Source organism: Monodelphis domestica, chromosome 1 (genome assembly GCF_027887165.1).
Source record: "Monodelphis domestica isolate mMonDom1 chromosome 1, mMonDom1.pri, whole genome shotgun sequence".
Taxonomy (NCBI): Eukaryota; Metazoa; Chordata; class Mammalia; order Didelphimorphia; family Didelphidae; genus Monodelphis; species Monodelphis domestica.
The window spans coordinates 513,448,911-513,470,114 of NC_077227.1; the positions used below are offsets into that span (position 1 = coordinate 513,448,911).

Consider the following 21,204-nt stretch of genomic DNA (forward strand, 5'->3'; position numbering starts at 1 on the left):
TTGAACTAAGATCACAGAGGCTGATCACTCAAAGGAAAGGTGAGCCATCAGATAATCAATACTTTTTTGGCCAGAGTAACTCATGAAAATCATCTACCAAAGAGCTACCATATGTCTTTGTAAAATGAATCCTCAGGTCAATGAAATCAGAAAGTTTTAAGTATCAAATGAGAAATAATTATAAAGTTTCCCACATAGTAACAAAAATGCTCTGAAAATATACCTGCTGAAAAGATAACATTATAGGAATATCTGGGGCTTCCTGAAAAGTTCCTTGAAAAGTTTTGCTTAATGACAGTATGCTTTTTGCTACAAGGGCAAACTTTTATTTTGAGACAAGGAGAGTTGAGTGGGTAGTGGATGGGTATAGTATTACCAAAAATGAAGAAAAAAAATCACAAAAAACATTAAAACTTTTTAAATACACAGAAATGAACAGAAAGAAGTTAAGTTCAGAAGAGGATATAGGCAAGCAAGGCAGTTTGGGTATTGTATTAAATTTAATATACACTTTGAAAAGTAACTGTAAAAATAATGCAATAAAAATTCATGTGCAATCTTCTTTCTATTCTTTGTATATTGAAACCTTTGCATTAACAGAAACTTTTTTTTTAAGTTTCTTCTGTTGATTTGGACTATCCCTATATATTTGGAATGAGCTTTTATTCCTGTTTCCTTCAATTATGTTACCATAGTTCCTTCTTTGAGAGTGAAATATATATTAAGTGCAAAGAAACAATATTTCTGATTTCCTACACGATTTATAAGCTAAAAGAAATAATATACTCACTTTGTGACTCCATAGTCAATTCCTATTGTTGCTAGATATTTGGCCACAAATCTCTTCTCACAATAGCGTTTTATAATACAGCTCTAAAATGATAAAATACAAACATGTGGTAAATCTATAAATATATAAATTGAACATTCATTATGTTCTATAAAAGAAGTTGATTTTAAAGGCAACAGTAAAAAAATTGAAACAATCAAGAAATAAAGTGCTTACAACAAGAACGTTAAAGAATAATTAAAAGAGCTTTTTTTCTGAATATTATTGAAATGACTTTTTTTCCTAGAAAACTGGAATGCATAGCCAAGAAAAAATATAAATGTCTGGAAAACAAACTTCCATAAAATAAAAATTTACAGTGAAATGATAAAGGGACATCTCATTTATATACAAATGATTCAAAGTTCCTAATACTTAAAAACCTTTTAATTTAATATTCACTGTATTTCCCAAAGGATGAAGTTTATAAAATTAAACACAGTAATATAAAAGTCAATTAAAATTAATTTTAAAAAACAGAACAAAACTAACTCAAGGGGACAGAGAAATAGATTTTACCAGGCATCTGGGATATGGTCATTATTATAACTGAACATTGAATTTACCTCTAAGTTTCCTGACGACTGAGGTAGAAAGGGAAACATGATGAGTTATACAGTTCTTATTGTTTCATTAAAAAAGCCATCAAGGTTGTCTGAATAATATTAATACTACCTATCTGAAGGGACTGTTTTTAGTATTAAATATTCTATATACACACATGTAAATATTTTGTAACCTTAGAGCAATAGGAATGTAAGCTATTAAGCTATTATTAGGATAGAATCTGTTATTTAATACATATTTATTTAGGATTAGGGTTAGTATGAATAAGTAAAAGCTTTTTACTGTTCTAGGAGTTTAATTATTAATAAGTTTTTTAAAACTCCATAGTATGTTGTTGCTATTCTTAAATGAAGAGAACCCTCCAAAAAGCTTTTACAGACAAAATTGGGATCAGGAAAGGAAGAAGAAGTTGGCCTTGTGACAAGGATAGAGAATAGAAAAGGCACTACTTACAGACTAATTACATATAATTTTATATATAAACCACTTATATATAAGTAACTAGTAAGTTTCTTTGGAATGAATTGTCCTTCCCTCCCATTTCTCCTAATCAGAAGTTCAAGAGCTTAGACAACTCTGTGACACAAGACTGAAAAAACTCCAAGAATTAAAGTTCATAATACTTCTACTGGTTGTTCTGCTATGGACAGGGAAATACCCACAATGGTTTGGGCTACCAACCCTATAGGCTCTGAAGAATAATATGTTTTTATTTCTCCTTATCCTTGTATCACTTATCAGCATAATGACTCCCAAAAGGGTGCTATAAATCAGAAATAATAATAATTGGCAATGATTACAGCTTTATCTAAAATACAGAAAAAGTTTTATTCTTATTCTTCACAGAATTTGTTTGGCTAAGGGCAGATACTCACATATAGTGCTTAAGTTTTGACTGACATGGAAGATGAGATTTGAGGAAGGACATGGGTATTTATCTTGATAGGGTCCTTTATATCGATCTCTCGGTCTCTAGGTTCAAAATTTCCACTGTTACATATAATTATACATGATATACAATATTCCTAGGTTCTGTCTTCAAAATAAGGAAGACTATATTTGGAATTCCTGTATTCCTTATTTGTTTTTTTCTTTTCTTCATTTTAAGTTTCACATAATGTTAGAACTAGGAGAGAGCTTCAAAGTCATCTTTTCCTGCTGCAAAACTACAGTGACTGGGAGTTATAGCCATGACAGTGAAATAAGAGAAAGCAATACAACTCAGGTATACCCACAAAAACCCTTAACAAAAATGTAAGAACACCAAACCAAGTAGTAATTGTAAAATGGAAGAAAACACTATATAACAGGTCACCTTTCTATTTCCAGATCACTAATTCAATTTACAAAACTTGTAAAATTCAATTTTTTAGGGTAAGAACAATTGAATGTGGGTTGCTAGGATCATAGACTCAGTACCCAGAGTTCTGAGCTGGGCCAAAAGCACAGAGATACCTGCAACTGATGTTGAACTAAGTCCCCACCCCACCCATCAGCTCTATTCCTCAGCTCAGTGCTTTACACAACTCCCAGAATTGATCACAGACATGATCCCACCCAGGACTAGGATCAAAGACTCAGCCCCTAGAGCTCACTGGGCCAGCAATACCAGATTATTCAGAGCAAAATGCTGGAAAAATCACCAAATTTAACAAAAATAAAAGGAGTTTTCATAAGATCAAGAAGACTTAAGACACACACCCAGAAGAGAAGAATAACTCCAACATACCTCTAAGCAAAGTCTCAAAGAAAAAGACAACTTGGGCATAAGTTCAATCAGAATTCCAACAAGAAATGAAGCCAATGAGTTCTATTTATGTATTTGTTTGTTTTTAAGAGCTAAAAATTATTTTATAAATGAAATTAGAGCACCAAAGGAAATGACTGGAAAAAATTAGAGTTAATGGGAAAAAAAAAGAATTGAAAAGGGAAATAACAATTTGACCCAAGAAATATAAAAGCTTATCCAAGCAAAAGAGAAGAGAGTGGACAGCAGAAATACTCTGAGCAACATGATGATCAAAGATTCCAGAAGACTACTAATGAAACATCCTGCCCATCTAATGACAGAGAGGGGAGGGTTTCAAAACTCAGATCAACACAAAAAATTATTTCAGCTATGATCAATGAAGAAATTTGTTTTAGTTAATTAAATATGATTGCAAAAGGGATTTTGTTTTTCTTTCAGTGTGGTGGAGGGGAGAAAAGGCAGATTTTCATTAATTGAAACAAATTTTTATTTAAAGAAAAAACATTGGAAAGAATGCCCAGATCTCTTACAACCCAGAGCAAAGTAAAAATAGAAGGAATCAAGGAGTGGAAAGTATAGAATGATATTCCAAAAGACACACAACCAAGAAAAATTTACAAAGTAAACTGAGTATAACCTTACAGGAGGAATATGGATTTTTAATAAAATGGGAGGGCTTCCATTCATGATGGAAAGACTAAAAAATTAATCATAAACAATAAACTACAAAGTAGAGAGAGTGACAAGAAATAAAGAGATATAAAAAGATAAATATAAGCAAGTAATCAGAAAAGATTTTAAAATAAAGTGATTGATTCTAATGGGGGGGGGGGGGAGGTAGGGGAGATGATACAAGCATCCACTAAGAAAAGCAAAGTTGTTAAGAGTCTGAGTCTAGATAGTGGGCCCAGGAGTGGTTTTTGTTATGATTTCATTATCTTAAAAGAAGAAAGGAAAAGTAGGAGATAAAGGGAATGGAAGGATATATTAGGGAAGAAAAAGGAAAACTGGCAGAGAACTTATTACCTCTCATAATTGGGGAGGATGACAAGTAGAAGTCTATACACACTGAGGGGGGTTAGTGGGGAGGCATTACTTGAACCTCATTTTAAACTGACATACTATGGAAAGTAATGAATGCTAGAGGGGATGTGGCAAAGTAGGCACACCAATTCATTGCTGGTGGAGTTGTGAATTGATCCAACCATTCTGGAGGGCAATTTGGAACTATGCCCAAAGGGCACTAAAAGACTGTCTGCCCTTTGATCCAGTCATAGCACTGCTGGGTCTGTACCCCAAAGAGATAATAAGGAAAAAGACTTGTACAAGAATATTCATAGCTGCACTCTTTGTGGTGGCCAAAAATTGGAAAATGAGGGGATGCCCTTCAATTGGGGAATGGCTGAACAAATTGTGGTATATGTTGGTGATGGAATACTATTGTGCTCAAAGGAATAATAAAGTGGAGGAATTCCATGGAGACTGGAACAACCTCCAGGAAGTGATGCAGAGCAAAAGGAGCAGAAGCAGGAAAACAATGTACACAGAGACTGATACACTGTGGTACAATTGAATGTAATGGACTTCTCCATTAGTGTCAATGCAATGTCCCTAAACAATCTGCAGGGATCTAAAAAACACTATCCACAAACAAAGGATAAACTGAGAGTAAAAACGCCAAGGAAAAGCAACTGCTTGACTATAGGGGTTGAGGGGATATGACTGAGGAGAGACTCTAAATGAACACTCTAATGCAAATACCAACAATATGGAAATGGGTTCAAGGTCCCATTCGAGGTGATCAAGGACACATGTGATACCCAGTGGAATCGCACATCGGCTGTGGGAGAGGTGGGGGGGGGAGGGAGGAAAAGAAAATGATCTTTGTTTCCAATGAATAATGTTTGGAAATGACCAAATAAAATAATGTTTAAAAAATAAATAAATAAACTGACATACTCCCAACAATTCTTTTTCTGGAGGTGGATAGCATTCTTTGTCATAAGTCTCTCAGAATTGTCCTGGATCTTTGTCTTGCTGAGAATAGCTAAGTCAATCACAGTTGATCATTCCACAATATTGCCGTTACTGTATATACGTTTTCCTGGTTCTGCTTATTTCATTCTGCAACAGCTAATATTGTCTTTCCAATTCTTCCTGAAATCATCCTGTTCATCACTCCTTATGTACAACAGTATTCCATTATATACTACAATTTGTTCAGTCATTCCCCAATTGTTGACATCCCTTCAATTTCCAATTCTTTGCCAACACAAAAAGAGCAACTATAAATATTTTTGTGCAAGTAGGTCTTTCCCCCTTTTTTTTAATCTCTTTGGGATACAGACCTAGTAGTGGTATTATTGGATTAAAGAGTATGCATTGTTTCATAGCTCTTTGGGCATAGTTCCAAATTGCCCTACAGAATGTATGGATCAGTTCACAAAGGCTGATGATTTAGAATATGCTACCTATCCCCTGACAGGAAGATGATGGACTAGATATAGAGAATAAGACATGCATTTTTGAACAAAGTCAATATGAGAATATTTTTCCTAACTGTGCATATTTGTTGCAGGGGCTTTTTTTCTTTTTCCAATAAGTGCGGGTAGGGTAGGGGAAGAAGGCAGGTGTTAATTGAAAAAAGATTTAATTTAATTTTAAAAATTATAATAAACAAGATTGCTACCAAAAAGTAACAATGGGAAGATATCTCTCCAACTTCTTTGCAGAGGTGGGGTACCATGAATACAAAATACTATATATAATATCAGACTTTTTCAATATATTGGTTAGTTCTACTTAACTTTTTTCCTTCTTTATTATAAGGGATGATTTTCTGAGAGGTATAGGATAATGATACAGTGATTTTAAAAGGGAGGTTATGTAAAAACAAAAGATATCAATAAAAATTTATTTTAAAAATGAAACCATCTGGTCCAAGACCATCATTTTACTGAGGCCCAGAGAGGCAAAGTGATTTGCCCAAGGTCATACAGCCGTTCCTAACAAAACTGGGACCAATCCAAGTGTTCAGTTTATAATTACTAATTAAAGGCAAGAGGTGAGCAAGAAAATAAACATTTTGAGACTGGCCCACAGGAAATCTATTTTAACTGGTTTGGAACCTTAAGTAGCAAAAGGCAAAATCAAAAAAGATCACCTGTTCCCAAAAATCTCTTAACTATCAAATCTGATGACTTTTTCTCAGGCCTCATCTTTCTTGACTTCTCTGTAGCATTTTGACCATTCTCTGTTCCTCAGTACTCTTTCCTTTGTGGATTTTTATGGCCCAGTTCTCTCTTGGTTCCTTTACTACAGGCCTTAATACCACTTTTTGTTGTTTTTTATTAGATCATGTCCTATATCCCGCCCCTCAATTCTGGATGTAGCCCAAGGATCTAACTTGGACAATAAAAATTATCAACACAAAAATTTTTTAAAGTTGAATAAAAATGGTTAATCAAAAAATGAAACCCCAAAAAGGTGATGAAAAGGCAAAAAAGCACTTTAACACCCTCAAGTCATGATGCCTGAATTAACTGTATTTCAGGACACTGAAAGAATTTGCAGGTATAATTGCTGAGCCAATGTCTGTGATTGTTGAAAAACTGCAAAAAAGACTGCAGGACTGAAAAAGGGCCAATGTCCTCATTTTCAAAAAGGAGTAGGTAAATTATTCAGATTATGGTCCACTCGTCCCTAGATGCTTATCCCTAGAAAATTTTTAGAATGAAATTATTGGGAGCAGTTAAGTGGCTCAGAGGATTGAGAGTCAGGCCTGGAGATGGGAGGTCCTGGGTTCAAATTTGACCTTAAATATTTCCTAGCTCTATGACCCTGGGCAAGTCACTTAACTCCCACTGCCTAGCTCTTAAGGCTTTTCTGCCTTGGAACCAATACACAGTATTGATTCTAAGACAGAATTAGTGAATTATTGAAAGTTTTAAGAACTTGAAAACTTGGAGAGCTGGTCATCATTTTATATCAAGAACAAGTCATTTCAGACTAAATTCATCTTTTTTTTTTTGACAGATTATCATATCCTTAGATGAGATGTATCAAAGTTAGTCATGAAAGAAAGTATCTTATGGACAAAATGAAGAGGGATGATTGTTGAATGGATACAATACAGTTATATTACTGGTGGATTCAGAACTGATTCAGTTACCAGATCTAAAGAGCAGTAATTAATAGTAGATTTATGTCAGACTGGAGGCATGTCTCTTAGTGGGGTGCAACAGGACTCTTTTTGTGCAATGTTTCCTTGTAATGAAGGTAAGTATAGAATATTTATTATTGCAGATGACATAAAGCTGTATTACACTCTTAGTTTGTTTGCAATTGAGCTTACAATCCATTCAAACCTCCAGTTCCTTTATACAGGGATTATTTGCACTCTTCCAAGGCTTGAGTACTCTGTTAAAGGGAATCCTGCTTCTAATATAGGTTGAACTATATGACTTCTGAAGTATTTTTAAACTCTCAGATATTATAATTTCATATTTTTGTAGTTCATACATAATGAAGGATAAAAAACTGTAATAAGGGAATATAACAACTGAAATTCTTGAGAGGCAGTACTTCTAAATTTTAAGTTAATTTATTCATTAACATCTTGAGACAATCTAGCCAGTGAACTCCCTCCACAGTCTAAAAAGACACGAGAGAGCAGAGCAAAAGAATGGGGCCCATGAAAGCAGGGCCAAAAGAAACCTGAAAAAGAAAATGAGAATCTCTCAGGTAGGCCAATATATATTCCTTGTGACCTCACCACTCAGACTCTCCCCTGACATCCTAAGACATCTCTGATTCATCAATAGCCACTGAGAAAGTAGACCTAGAGACCTCATCTCCTCCCTCATTACTTCATTACAAGAAGAGAAAGATCTTAGGAGGGCACCAACACATCCCTGCCTCCTTGACAGGTGTCTGGGTCACTCCAACATAGCAGCTAGACTCTTGGGTTCACTATTACTCCCAGGTCTGCCTGAATCCTTTTATCCTTAACAAACATCTTAACAAAGGAAGAGAAGGGCGTGACAATTTCACAAGTTTGGAAAGAAATTATAACTTGGAAGCTGGCTAACCTTTAAACCCTGAAGTCTAAGAAAATATTCATATAAAAATTATTACAATTCAACACTAATTTTCCACTGGAAAGTAAGTCCTGATAGGGTAGTAGGGTAAGTCAAAATGGAATCCAGAGGTTCATTTTGAAGTATGAAAGCATTGATGGCAAGGGGAAGAGGAAGGAGAGCAACCTGAGTGAAGTGGAGGAAAGAGGTATTCTGAGGGTATTAGAGCACGAAGCACCTGAGGAAAGAGTAAGAGGCTCCCAGAGAGTAAAGGGAGGTAAAAAGGGAGAGGTACTAGAGACAGTCAAAAGCTACTTCAAAATTTTGCCTTAGTATATGCCTGGCTTCTTTTTTCATTCTCTTCCCAGTCCCAGCCCTGCTCTACAATACCCCTCCCCTTTCCATTCCAAACATAGTTAGTAGGCCTCCAGCAGGCCTAGCCTAGTTCTGTCCAAAGTGTCAAGGAAAGAGGTGAGGGAAGAGAAGAGTCAGCCAAAATGAAATGACTAAAGTGAAATTTGCCTAAGGGAAATTTCACAAGGATGGGTGAAAATAAAATGTATACATTAAACTGAAGATTTGGACAAGGGCAGCTCAGTGTGCAACTTGATGAAAATTATGCACCCATCACCACCACCACCACCACCACCAAAGTTTCCCCCTGCTTCATCCCCTCAAGCTCCCTAAGGAAATATGCAAATAAAGAGGGAAAATTCCATTGATGATATATAAGAAAGATTGTTTAAACGGTATCAAATTAATCAACAATCACTTAGTGCCTACCAGATGCTGTGGATACAAATATAAAAATGAAACCATCTCTACCTTCCAGAAGTTTATAGTTTCCTGGAGAGCTGCATGTGAAGAGAAATATAGTCAAGAAGCATTTATTAAGTGCCTACTATGTGCTAATCACTATATTAAGTTCTGGGGATACCAAAAAAAAGTAAAACTAGTCCTTGTTCTTAAAGAGCTCACCCTGTAATGGGAGAGATAACAAGCAAACTGATACATAAAAAAAAAAAGATATATACAGGATAAATATGAGATCAACAGAGAGAAAGCTTGTATGAATGGGGAACAGGAAAGGCTTTTTGTATAAGGTGGGAAGTTAGCTGGGACTTGAAGAAAGCTAGAGAAGCCAGGAGACTGATGAAGAATGAAGAATGCTAGGCATGAGGAACAGCTAGTGGGAGATGGATTGCCCTGTGTGAGTAACAAAGAAACCAATATCATTGAGTCACATTGAAGGTGAAGAGAATTAAAATATAAGAAGACTGATTATCTTTTCCCCAAAATTAATCCCTCTTACAAGCTTCCTAATTATTATTTAGGACTCTCATTATCCTCCCAGTGGTCCAGGTTCGGAACCTCAGTGTCCTCTTCAACTCATACTCTCATTCACCCCATAAATCTAATCAGAAGACAAATCTTATTTCCATCTCCACATCTCTCAAATCTTTACCCTCCTCTCAATTCATTCAACAACTACTGGAGTTCAAGTACTCATTAACTCTAGCCCAGACTATTGTATACCCTGCTAATTGGTCTTTCTGACTCAAGGCTTTTCCAATTCTGCTCTATCTTCCATGCAGTCACCAAAATGATTTTCTTTTCTTTTTCTTTTTTTTAACCCTTACCTTCCACCTTAGAATTAGTACTGTGTATTGGTTCCAAGGCCTAGGCCTAAGAGTGCTAAGGGCTAGGCAGTGAGGGTCAAGTGACTTGCCCAGGGTCACACAGCTAGGAAGTGACTGAGGTCAAATTTGAACCTAGGACCTCACATCTCTAGGCCTGGCTCTCGATCCACTGAGCCACCCAGCTGCCCCCTATTCAGGCTTACAATGGATGAATCTGGGACTTCCCATGGGATGAGTTCTCAGGGGACAGGGGCAAACTTGGGGTTCCCAAAAACCCAGCTGACATATATAATTTTAAAAAAAAGAGTAACAGATTAGCAGTCCAATGGGGCCTGGGTTTAAATAACCGGGGGAGCAGGATTATTATCATATGAGTGACCACAGCCAATCCCTCCCAACTGATTGGAAGTACAGAGAGGTTGACTTAGGTTCAATAGAAGAATGTACATTCTACTAATCAGAGCTGTTTCAAAATGTAAAAGAAAGTATTTCCCTTGTAAGGTGAAGAGCTCTTGTTTGGTTTTAAAGTACTTTGTCAGGGATGGTTGTTACGTTAGGAGGAAAGTTCATAATGTCATAAGTCTAGAGTGGGAAGAGATCTTAGAGATCCATTCAGTTCAACCTCCTCATTCATAAGAAACTGAGACCCAGAATAATTAAGTGATTTGTCAAGGGGTCAGTAAATGACAGAGATGAGATAAACCCAGATTCCCACACTCCAGAGCCAAGGCTCTATTTTACTTCTGGGATTTGATTTCCCTGGTTTCTTTCAAGATTCAAATCAAATCTCAGCATCTGCAGCTTCCTTTCTCAGACTGCCTTCAATCAACTCCGCAAATCTTTTATGTGCCTAACAATTTACAATCTTCTCCATTATAATAAACATTTCTTAAGGGCAAGTGCCCGAGGTGACTTTCTTGGAATCCACAGAGTCAGGCACACAGACTGAACCACTGGGCTTCCGAATGGACCAGGTTGAATTGTAAGACCTCTAAGATCCTTTCCAACTTTCAGATTCTAACAGAAACAGCCAATATTTCTAATGTGCTTTAAGATTTGAAAAGCTCCCACATTAGTACTTTTGATTCTATAGAGAAGCAGGGGTCAGCTCAGAAGAAGAATGAACTTAACAACAAAAGAGGTCCAACATTAGAACCGAGTCTACCTTTAAAGGTAATAATTGCCCCATCACTAGGGGTCTTCAAGTAGAAGCGGAATGACCACTTATTGGGTATCGTCTTCAGGAGCCAGTTGGACTGGACAGACTCTGAGAGCGCTTCCATCTCTAATAACCTCAGATGCTATCCTCAACCTGGGGCAGATATTTTATCTTTTCCAGGGGCTGTCTTTGAGGGGCTGGCCAGCTTGGGACAGTAGAAAAAGTGATGGCTTCAGAACTGACGGACTAGGTTCCAAATCTGACTCTGCCACTTACTACCTGTGTGGCTTTGGGAAAGTCGCCTTCCCTCTCCGGGACTCAGTTTCCTTAGTATAAGATGAAGGGGTTAAAATGGGAGGTCTATTACTAGAGAGCCTAGAAAATCCAATTAGTCCCCAGCGAGGTGGATAGCCCTGAAACCGTTGAGTGGCCGCCGCGGCAGCCAATGGACGCAGATCCTGAAGCAGCTAGGTTCCGCCCCTCGCGGCGTCCTTCCCTTCTGCCTTCCACCCCACCCCACCCCCCTCCCGCCCCGCCCCCTCCCGGCGCGCGGTACTCACTTTGCCCACTTCTGCGTTGCCCATGGAGATGACTTTGATTCGCAGGGACTTGCCCGGCTCCTTCCGCTTCGGCATGCTGGCCTCCATAGCCCTCACGGCCGCAGGGCCAACGAACAGGACGTAGTCGTTGCTCTTTCGCTAAGCTCGCGAGTCGCTCGGGCCTTCGCCGCCCAATCGGGGAGCCGCCGCTGGTGCTGTCGCCGTCACCGCCTCAGCAACACGACCCGCCATCGCGGGCCCTGCTGCCGAGCAGCAGGCGCACCGTGAGCCTCGGGCGCGTGACGAGTCTCGCGAGAAGAGAGGAGTGACGTCACTTCACCTCCTCCTCCCGGTGGTCTCCCTGAATAATGGGCCACGGTTCTTGTTTCTTTCGTCGTTCTGGACGGACGATCTGAAAAATGGAATTATTTTCGTGGACTTTAATTTCGTCTGTTTCCTTTAGGGTCTTTTCAGGCCCTGATGGACCCACCTTTGTAAAGAAGTATTGGAAGCCCGACCCGGGCCCAGGTCACCAGTTCTCACTGAAGGCCCTCTGAGTGGTGTGGTTGTATGTGCTCCACTCATGTTTTGGGCCCATTTCAAATGCAGAATTAGAGCGTTGTACTAGATACCACCTAAGAGCATTTCTGACTTTGAAACTAGTACAGTACATTATCTTTCCCCCCTCCTATGTAGTTTACCATTTTACTTTCAAGCCTTGTCTTCATTAGAAGTTATAAAGCCCCTCGAGAACAGTTGTTGTCTTAGCTTGTATTTGTGTCTCCAAACTTAGCACAGAGTCTGGCTCTTGGGAAACCCGGTTTAATAAATTTTGCCTAGCTCCTGAATTGAATAAAATAGATTTAATTTTAGCCTGCCCAGGGCTCTCAAAATGACTAAAACAAGGCAGGGTAAGTCCTAATTTTACCTACCAGCCCAACCCCTACCCCTGCCTCCATGTGGAAACTGCAGGTGTCCAGTAAATGCCTTTCCAATATTCTGGTCCATTTCATGGTCTCACTATGGACAGCATCATAGTAAATGAGAAAACAGCAGAGGACTCGTTACAAATTAATACATTTTTTTTCCCCATCTGAAGGCATCAAAGACCAGTATCCAATCTTTTCATCTGTAGGACAGCCAGTAATTACTCATATTGTGTTCCACCACTTGTACAACATTTATTTTCCCATACAACTTGCAAGCCCCTCAGTCCCTGGAAACAATTTGGGAGTTTTTTCCATACAATTTTTAATATTTGTTTTCTGACATTTTGCAATCTATATTCTCTCTCCCACCTCTCTCCAAGAAGGCAGGCATATGATATAGGTTGTGCATATATTATCATGTAATGCATATTTTCATGTTCATCATGTGAAATAAGACATTGCTTATTTACAGTAGAGAAAAATTCATGGAAGAAACAAAGTGAAGAATAGTAATATTTCAGTCTGCATTTGGACTCCATTTTTCCTTCTATGGTGGTGGATAGCCTTTTTTGTCATGAGTTCCTTTGAGTTGTCCTGGATCCTTGCCTTTTTGATAATAGTTGAGTCATTCATAGCTGATTATCATACATTATTGTTGTCCAGAAGATTCATGCTGGAGATGGCAGGAAAAGCCTGAGGATTGTTTTTTTTGGGTGGTGGTGGTGTTGTTTTTTAACTTCCTAAACTTGAGTTCCTTGACTCAGGCCAGTGAGGTAAGAATGATGAAAAGGCCAGAATTGAGCTCAGCTCCACTCAATGTCTTTATCATTTTCAATTTTAGCAGAATATATTAGTGACTGGGCCAGTACCAATGGTTCTACCATAATTCCTCAGGGTAACATGGATTGTCTTAATTTGGGCAGCTAGTGGACTCAGTAGAGAACCAGACCTATAAAAGTTCAGAATTTCCTCATTGCCATCTTTTTTTTTGGAGGGGGCAGGGAGAAGGACATGGCAGACCATATCCCATGTGAGAGAGAATATGACAGGCATGAAGTATGACACACATGTCTTGTGGCAGCCACTTTCTTATTTGCTGAGAATATAAATCTGAGTTTCAGCTTTATGAAGAGACTAAATGGAGCCTAGTTAAACATCACCATACCCTGCCAAACCTATTCCTCTTCAGCCTCCCAAGTTAACGTACCAATGCTGTCTCCATGGGGTGTATGGGGTGCTCAGGGAGGAGTAGTATCTCTGGTATGGAGGGCTTGTCGTACCCTCCTAGGGCTCCTCAGAGTCCTCCAGCCTCTGACCCTCATCTGACACCCAGCTCTCACTTATGGCTCCTAGTAGCTGCTAGCATGCAGCTCCACTGGCAACAAGAAGGGCTTCTCTAGATCTCAAGTGGGCATAGGAGTATGACTGCCCACAGTATCCAACATTTTCATTACATTCATCCCTAATTCTGGCTGCTGTTGTTCAATGGCACAGAGGGCAGAACTAACAATAATAGGAATCTTCTCTCCATCATAGCCAAATTGAATAGGTAGCTTCTTTATTTCTAGCTTTAATAGCTCCACCATTTCGTTGTCCTGAACAGCATCTGCCTTTTTCACAAATACCAACCTGTGCTCCATACCAAACTGATAAGCAGCAAATGTCTGGGGCATGGGGTCATCATTGGCTGCCATTATCAGGAATGCAGCCATCCAGTGGGGTTTTACAAATGCTTATTGACTGGCAAAGGACTTAACATATTTGATTCAACACTCACAAATAAACCCAGAAAAGAACTATATGAATTTAATTCTAAAACTTTGCAAGATTAGAGCTAAATAACTGGAGAAACATTCATTATTTACAACTAGATTAAGCCAATATAATTACTTATCTAAGTATTTTCCTCAGTACAATACTAATCAAAATCCCAAAAGACAATTTATGAAACTAGAAAAATAATAAAATGCAAATAGAGGAACAAAACATCCAGAATCTCAATTGTAAGATGGGGGGGGGGGAATAAAAGTAATCATTAAAAAATTATTTGAAACTAGTTAAAAAACAGGCATGAATTAGCATCCATGTTAGTTACATTATTAGGTACACATTATATAGAAGCAAACAAAAACATTTAATGAACCTAGAGTCCACAGGTCTGGAGAAGATTTCATACTTTGACAAAAAAAAAACACTTCTGGAAATTAGACAGCAGTCAGTCAGAAATTAGGCTTAGATTCACACCATGCTCCAAGATCAGCTCCAAATGGATTGGTGATATATAAAAGGTCGCATCATAAATTATAAAAACAAAAAAGCTATTACTATTAGGATCTGTAGGTTGAAAAAGGGTCCATGACTAAAAAAGTAATACTATTACACAAGGTAAAAGAGATAATTTTGCTTATATAATATACAAATGGATCTATCATAGTAAAAATTAGAAGAGAAATGAGTAACCCCGGGGAAAAAATCTTTTGCAACAATTGGTTATCTCTGATAAATGTCCCATTTCAAAAGAACATGATAAACTGATTTAAAATGTTGACTTGGGTGCAGCTGGGTGGCTCAGTGGATTGAGAGACAGGTCTAGAGATGGAAAATCCTAGATTCAAACCAGCCTCAGACACTTCCTAGCTGTGTGACCCTGGGCAAGTCATTTGACCCCCATTGCCTAGCCCTTACTGCTCTTCTGCTTTGGAACCAATACACAGTATTGATTCTAAAGGAAGATAAGGGTTTAAAAAAAAGTTATGACTTGTTACAAGGGAATCACTTTAAAAGACTGATATATATTAATTTAAGGTCGCCAAGGAATTCAGCTATGTAATTCCTAAATGAAAAACTTAAGTCAGCCGTCAGCCTTTTTTGGAGTTTAATTACAATAGGAGCAAGAAAGGAATTAGAGATAGAGAGAGAGAAAAAGGGAGAGAATGGAATAGGGCTTAAATACCCCTTCTGTTTAGGCTGGGCCAAAAGGCCCAAGCCCTTAGATAGCTGGGGCAAAGAAAAGAGATCAGTCCCTATCACTCACGTGACCAAAATGGAGAAACAGTCTCAGAGGCCCCCACCTTCAGCTTCCTTCAGCGCAAGCTTCTCCGAGTCCACCGCAATCACCCCCGACCAAACTCCTCAACCCCCCCCCCAAGTCTCCAGACCCTCCTATCTTTAAGGAAACCATCCAAGTTCCTCCTCTCAGTTCTCCCATCTACCAATCACTGTTCATCAATTTCCCTGTGCCAATGGAGGCTCTAGCTTAACCCAGGACCGCCCAGAGGTTTCTGGCTTTTGCACATGTCTGTTGAAGGTCATATTTTCAAATGATTAAATCTTTGATCTAGGCTGCAGCCCTTACTCAATCCTGTTAGGACTGAATAGGGTGGAGATTTATTCCAAGTATCTCCATTGTATCAATTCTAAAATCAATCATGATTCAAAGAAATTCCTGTTCTATGCTTAAGCATAGGTCAAAGTCCTTTCCATTGTTCAGCAAAAGGTTTCTGTCCTAAAGTAATCTTAAGAAGGGAAGAGAAGGAACCTCCTATGCCAATGGGGTTCCCATTCCAATAGACTATCAGTAAGAAATTTTCCAAGTATGAAATATCCCAATGGTGAAATTTCCAACATTTATAAGTCTAAGGAATTTTGAGGTTTACAATCCCCCCTGATGATCATTGGGAGACTAGTCTCCCCATTGATCATTTAACATAATCATTTTGTAGTTCTAAATTCACTTCTAACTAAAGATATATACAATATTCAATTTTCTAAGAGAAATTAGAATAGTGAAAGAGGAAATAGAAAAGAAAAGAAAGCAAAACCAATATTTGCTAGGCGCATTGACAGAAAGCCAAATTAGGGGCAGTCCCTTTTGGCATAAATGTGTACAGTTACAATAAATGTTCAATCAAAAGTTCAGTCCAATCAATCACATCCAAAGTTCATTCTTGATCTTCTTGATGATGTGTAGGGTTTCGGCATCTTTCTGCAACAGTTCATTCTCTGGATATAAAAGTTTCAAGCTTCTTTCTTGAAGATCTTTTCTCGAACAAAATCAAAATCTTTGAATTTTTTATAAAAGTAAAATCTTAAACAAAATTCTTGGATTTTTTCAAAAATTCAATTAAAAAAATTCTTAGATTTTAAATTAAAATACAATCCCCCCTGAAGTAAGTATTTAAAAAAATATCAAGTTTAGCTCAGAATGCAATGTTCAGTTATGGGGGTATATGTGTCAATTATCAAAAGAATAGAAAAATAATCAAAAACATAAGAAAAATTCAAAATAGACGTTGTATAGGTCCAGTTTAAAGTAATTTCTATCCCACAAGTATGTAGGACAGAATGCAGTAATATTTCACTTAGCCATTTGTAGCCAAGACTACAGGAAGTTGCCATAATATAAGAAGAAAAGAATTAGAATTCTATTTTGATGGGGAAATGTCATTCCCTTGTCCAATTTTTTCCTCAGGGATATAGGGAGCCAGTATGATAGTCAAGCTTTGTACTTGTTTGAGTACTTCGAAAAGAGTGTAGATACAAGGAAGTCCTACGACTTAAACATAAGTTAAGCGTCGCAACCTCGAGTCTCACTTTAATATTTCTTGTGTGCTCTATTGGCACTATTCAGGTTTTGTCTGTGCTCCTTGTTTTTATCCCTTTTCCTGGAATCAGACACAAACATTAATCACAGACCTATAATATTTTATCAATAAATGGCAGGCTCCCATAGTTTAAAGCTTTTAGGCATATATTGATATTATAGCAAGAGTATATATATTAACTTGTATTACTGCAGGGAAAAAATATTAATATTAATTAGGTGTACCTTCAGTACAAAAAATGAGAAAAAAAATCAAATATTCTGATAAAAAAATAAAAGAAAAGAAATAAGAAAAAATAAGAAAAAAATCAGTAATTCAATATATTCTTGAAAAAAATATCCATTTGTCTATGGATTATTATCTCCAATTCTTATGATAAGATAGAGTCACAATTCATATGATAGGATAGAGTCAATCAGTCTCAGCAGAAGATGCTTTCTTCACATGTGAGCAGTGAATCCAAGAGTCTCTTTCTCCAATCTTTATAGATGTTGGAGTAGTTAATAATATTTGGAATGGTCCTTCCCATGAAGGTTGAGTTGCTCCAGTTCGCTTGAAATTCTTGATATAAACTTTATCTCCTGGGTTCAGGTCATGCAGAGAAAAGTCTAATGGTCCAGCTTGTACTGCAGCTCCGGATTCATGAAGTTCACGTAGTTTGTGCTGTAACTCCTGTATATAGGAAGCAATAGTAATATCTCCCCCTAATAGCGATGTATAAGCTGGGGAGAAAGGCTTAGCCTGTATAGGTGGATGTCCAAAAAGCATCTCAAATGGTGAAATATGTAAGTCTCCTCTAGGCCTGCTTCTAAGATAAAATAGGGCCAGAGGGAGAATTTCAGGCCATTTTAAATGGGTCTCAGTGCATAATTTGCCAATCATAGTCTTAAGTTCTTTATTCATCCTCTCCACTTGGCCTGAGCTCTGGGGGTGATATGGAACATGGAATTTTGGAGTTATCCCCAAGCAAGAATATATTTGATTTAAGACAGAATCGGTAAAATGACTCCCTCTATCGGAGTCAATACGTGCTGGTAGGCCAAAACGAGGAATAATTTCTTTTAAAAGTATCTTTGCAACAAAATCTGCTGTGGCTCGGGTCGTAGGAAATGCTTCCGGCCATCTGGTTAGTTGATCTACAATTACTAGACAAAATTTATAACGTCCAGCCTTTGGCATTGTTATGAAATCTATCTGTAGATGTTCAAAAGGTGTGTAAGCCAGAGGACGTCCCCCAAAGGCTTTTCCACGATATGCATGTTGGTTATATGCCTGGCAAATAGGACAGGCTGAACATACTTTAGAGGCTACAGTAGTTATACCAGGGGCTATCCATACTCTCTTGACAGAGTCCACAATGCCCTGGGTGCCAAAATGACCATTTTTATGAATAGATTGGCAAATTTGGTTATAGAAACTTCTAGGGAGCAGGGGTTTTCCTTCAGATGACACCCATACTCCATTAATTTGTTTTGCTTTAAATTTTTGTTTCCATTTTTCCACTTCTTTTTCATTATAGGAGAGTGATAAATTTAAATTATCAGTGGTTGTTAATGTTAAAATTAATCCAGGTCCTTCTATGGCTGCTAGTTTTGCAGCGGCATCTGCTCGGTCATTTCCTTTAGAGACAGGGTCAGAGCCACCTGTATGGGCAGAGCAATGAACTACAGCTAGGGCTTTAGGCAGTTTGAGAGCAGAAAGAACTTCATTAATAATTTCTGCATTAGCTATGGATTTTCCAGCTGAGGTTAAAAATCCTCTTTGGAGCCATAGCATCCCGACTGAGTGACAAATGCCGAAAGCATATCTAGAATCCGTATAAATTGTTGCCTTTTTATCCTTGGCAATTATACAAGCTTGTTTTAGAGCTATGAGTTCTGCTCCTTGAGCGCTAATGTTAGAAGGTAGTGAAGCTGACCATTCAGTGGCAAATTCTGAGACTACGGCAGCTCCAGTGTAACGTATGCCATCCCTCATAAAAGAGGAACCATCGGTAAATAAAATCAGATCTGCATTGTCTAAGGGAGTGTCCAAGAGATTATCTCGAGGCTTTTCTGCCATGGACACTAATGTTTCACAGTTATGTAATGGTTCTCCTGAAGTAGGTAAATCTGGAAGCAAGGTGGCAGGGTTAAGAGTTGAACAGCGTTTCAAGGTAATATTTTCACTATTTAATAAGGTTATTTCATACCTTGTAATTCTCTGATCCGAGAATGCCTGTGTTCTATGTTTAATCAATAATGCTTCAATCTCATGTGGGCACATTATTGTTAATGGACATCCCAATACTAAATCAACGGTTTTTGTTACTAGTAAGGCTGTAGCAGCTACTCCTCTAAGGCATGGTGGTGCTCCTGCTGCTTCTGGGTCTAGTTGGGCAGAATAATAAGCAATTGGGCGCTGAGAAGGTCCCAAAGTCTGAGTTAACACACCAGAGGCTACTCCTCTTCGCTCATGCACATATAAAGTAAATGGCTTGTTGTAATCTGGGATGCCTAGAGCAGGGGCAGACATGATAGCCTTTTTCAGATCTGATAGAGCTGACAAGTGTTCAGGCTCTAATTTGAGGGGTTCAGGAACCGAATCCTTTGTTAATGCTATAAGGGGTTTAGTGATTTCCCCATAGCAAGGAATCCATTGTCTACAAAACCCTGTTGCTCCTAAAATTGCTCTCAGCTGTTTCTTAGTGGTAGGAGCACTCAATTTTTGAATGTTCTCAATTCGTTTTGGAGAAATATAATGAGCACCCGCAGTCAAGATGAATCCCAAATATTCTACTTTTTGGAGACACCATTGAACTTTATCCTTAGAGATTTTATGTCCTCTTTTGTGCAATTCCAAAAGAAGGTGTTTGCTATCTTCTTGACATGTTTTTGCATCTGTTGAAGCCAAGAGTAGATCATCTACATATTTGATTAATTTGCTATTTTTAAATGTTATATTGCCTGTGTCTTGGCTCAAAATTTGCTCAAATAAGCTCAGACTTTCGACATAACCCTGTGGCAGCCGACACCAGGTATATTGTGATCCCTTCCAGGTGAAAGCAAAAATATGCCTGGAGTTTTCATGTATTGGTATGGAAAAGAAAGCTGAACACAAGTCTACTACTGTAAAGTATGTAGCTGTGCTAGGAATAGATGAAATAATAGTATGTATGTTAGAAACTACGGAGTGTCTCTTTATAACATGATTATTCACTGCCCTTAGATCCTGTACAAATCTATAGATGTGCTTGCCATCGGGCCCTTTTTTTTTGTTTTTTAATTGGCAGGATGGGCGTGTTGTATACAGATTTGCAAGGGATTATTATTCCCTGTTCTATTAATGAGTTAATAACTGGTGTAATACCCTCAATTGCCTCCTTTGAGAGGGGATACTGAGGGATAGAAGGAGGTGGGCTAGATTTAGTTTTTATCTGCACAGGAACAGCAGATTTAAGTAAGCCTACATCAGAAGAAGATGTGGCCCAAAGAGACTCTGGTATATCTTTAGGTATTTCAAAAATGGAAGGCTCTTTTGCCTCCTGGTTTTCCGAGAGAAGTACAGGGAGTAAATTTAAAGATTCCTCTGGTACTTCTAATGATAATGAGCCATCTGGGGAGCAGGTTATTGTGGCTCTGAGTTTGCATAGAAGGTCCCTCCCCAGCAAATTTAAAGGGGAGTCAGGCATCAAAAGGAAGGAGTGTTGTACCTCTAGGGGTCCTACAGACACCATTCTAGGAGGAAGTCTTTTAACTCTTTGGGTTATTCCTGATACTCCCATTACATTCTCTGAGCCAATAGAATAACATTGTAAATCAGGTGTTCTCTTTAATACAGACCAGGAAGCTCCGGTGTCTAATAGACAATCATAATAGGTGTTACCCACCTTTAAGGTAACATGGGGTTCATTAGTATGGGGAGGGCAGTGGATAGGGACAACGGGTAGTAGGACATCAGGGTCCGGGAAATCAAAGGTTGTATCCTCTGATTCCTGTGCCCCAGCCCCCCCCCCCCCGGACACCATCATTGTGTTTGGGATATTCCTTGGGCACCCCCCTGAAGGGCACCTCTCTGAGGGTCATTAGTACCTCGAGTATTTTTTGTACGATCTCCATTTCTCATATATT

General features: G+C 38.2%; 1 protein-coding gene across 2 annotated transcripts in view; it reads right to left on the reverse strand.

Moving 5' to 3' along the window:
• Nucleotides 1–11,877, reverse strand: part of DNAJC27 (DnaJ heat shock protein family (Hsp40) member C27) — a 64,391-nt gene extending 52,514 nt beyond the window's left edge. Inside the window, exons 1-2 of one of the 2 annotated variants that reach the window (XM_001370739.4) lie at nucleotides 11,584–11,877; nucleotides 791–873 (exon numbers count right to left, since the gene is read on the reverse strand). In XM_001370739.4, the coding sequence (XP_001370776.1) occupies nucleotides 791–873; nucleotides 11,584–11,670 (170 nt within the window). In that variant the 5' untranslated portion in view covers nucleotides 11,671–11,877. The remainder of the gene's footprint in view (nucleotides 1–790; nucleotides 874–11,583) is intronic. The other variant, XM_056813133.1, reaches the window with a different exon arrangement.
• Nucleotides 11,878–21,204: the final 9,327 nt, after the last annotated feature.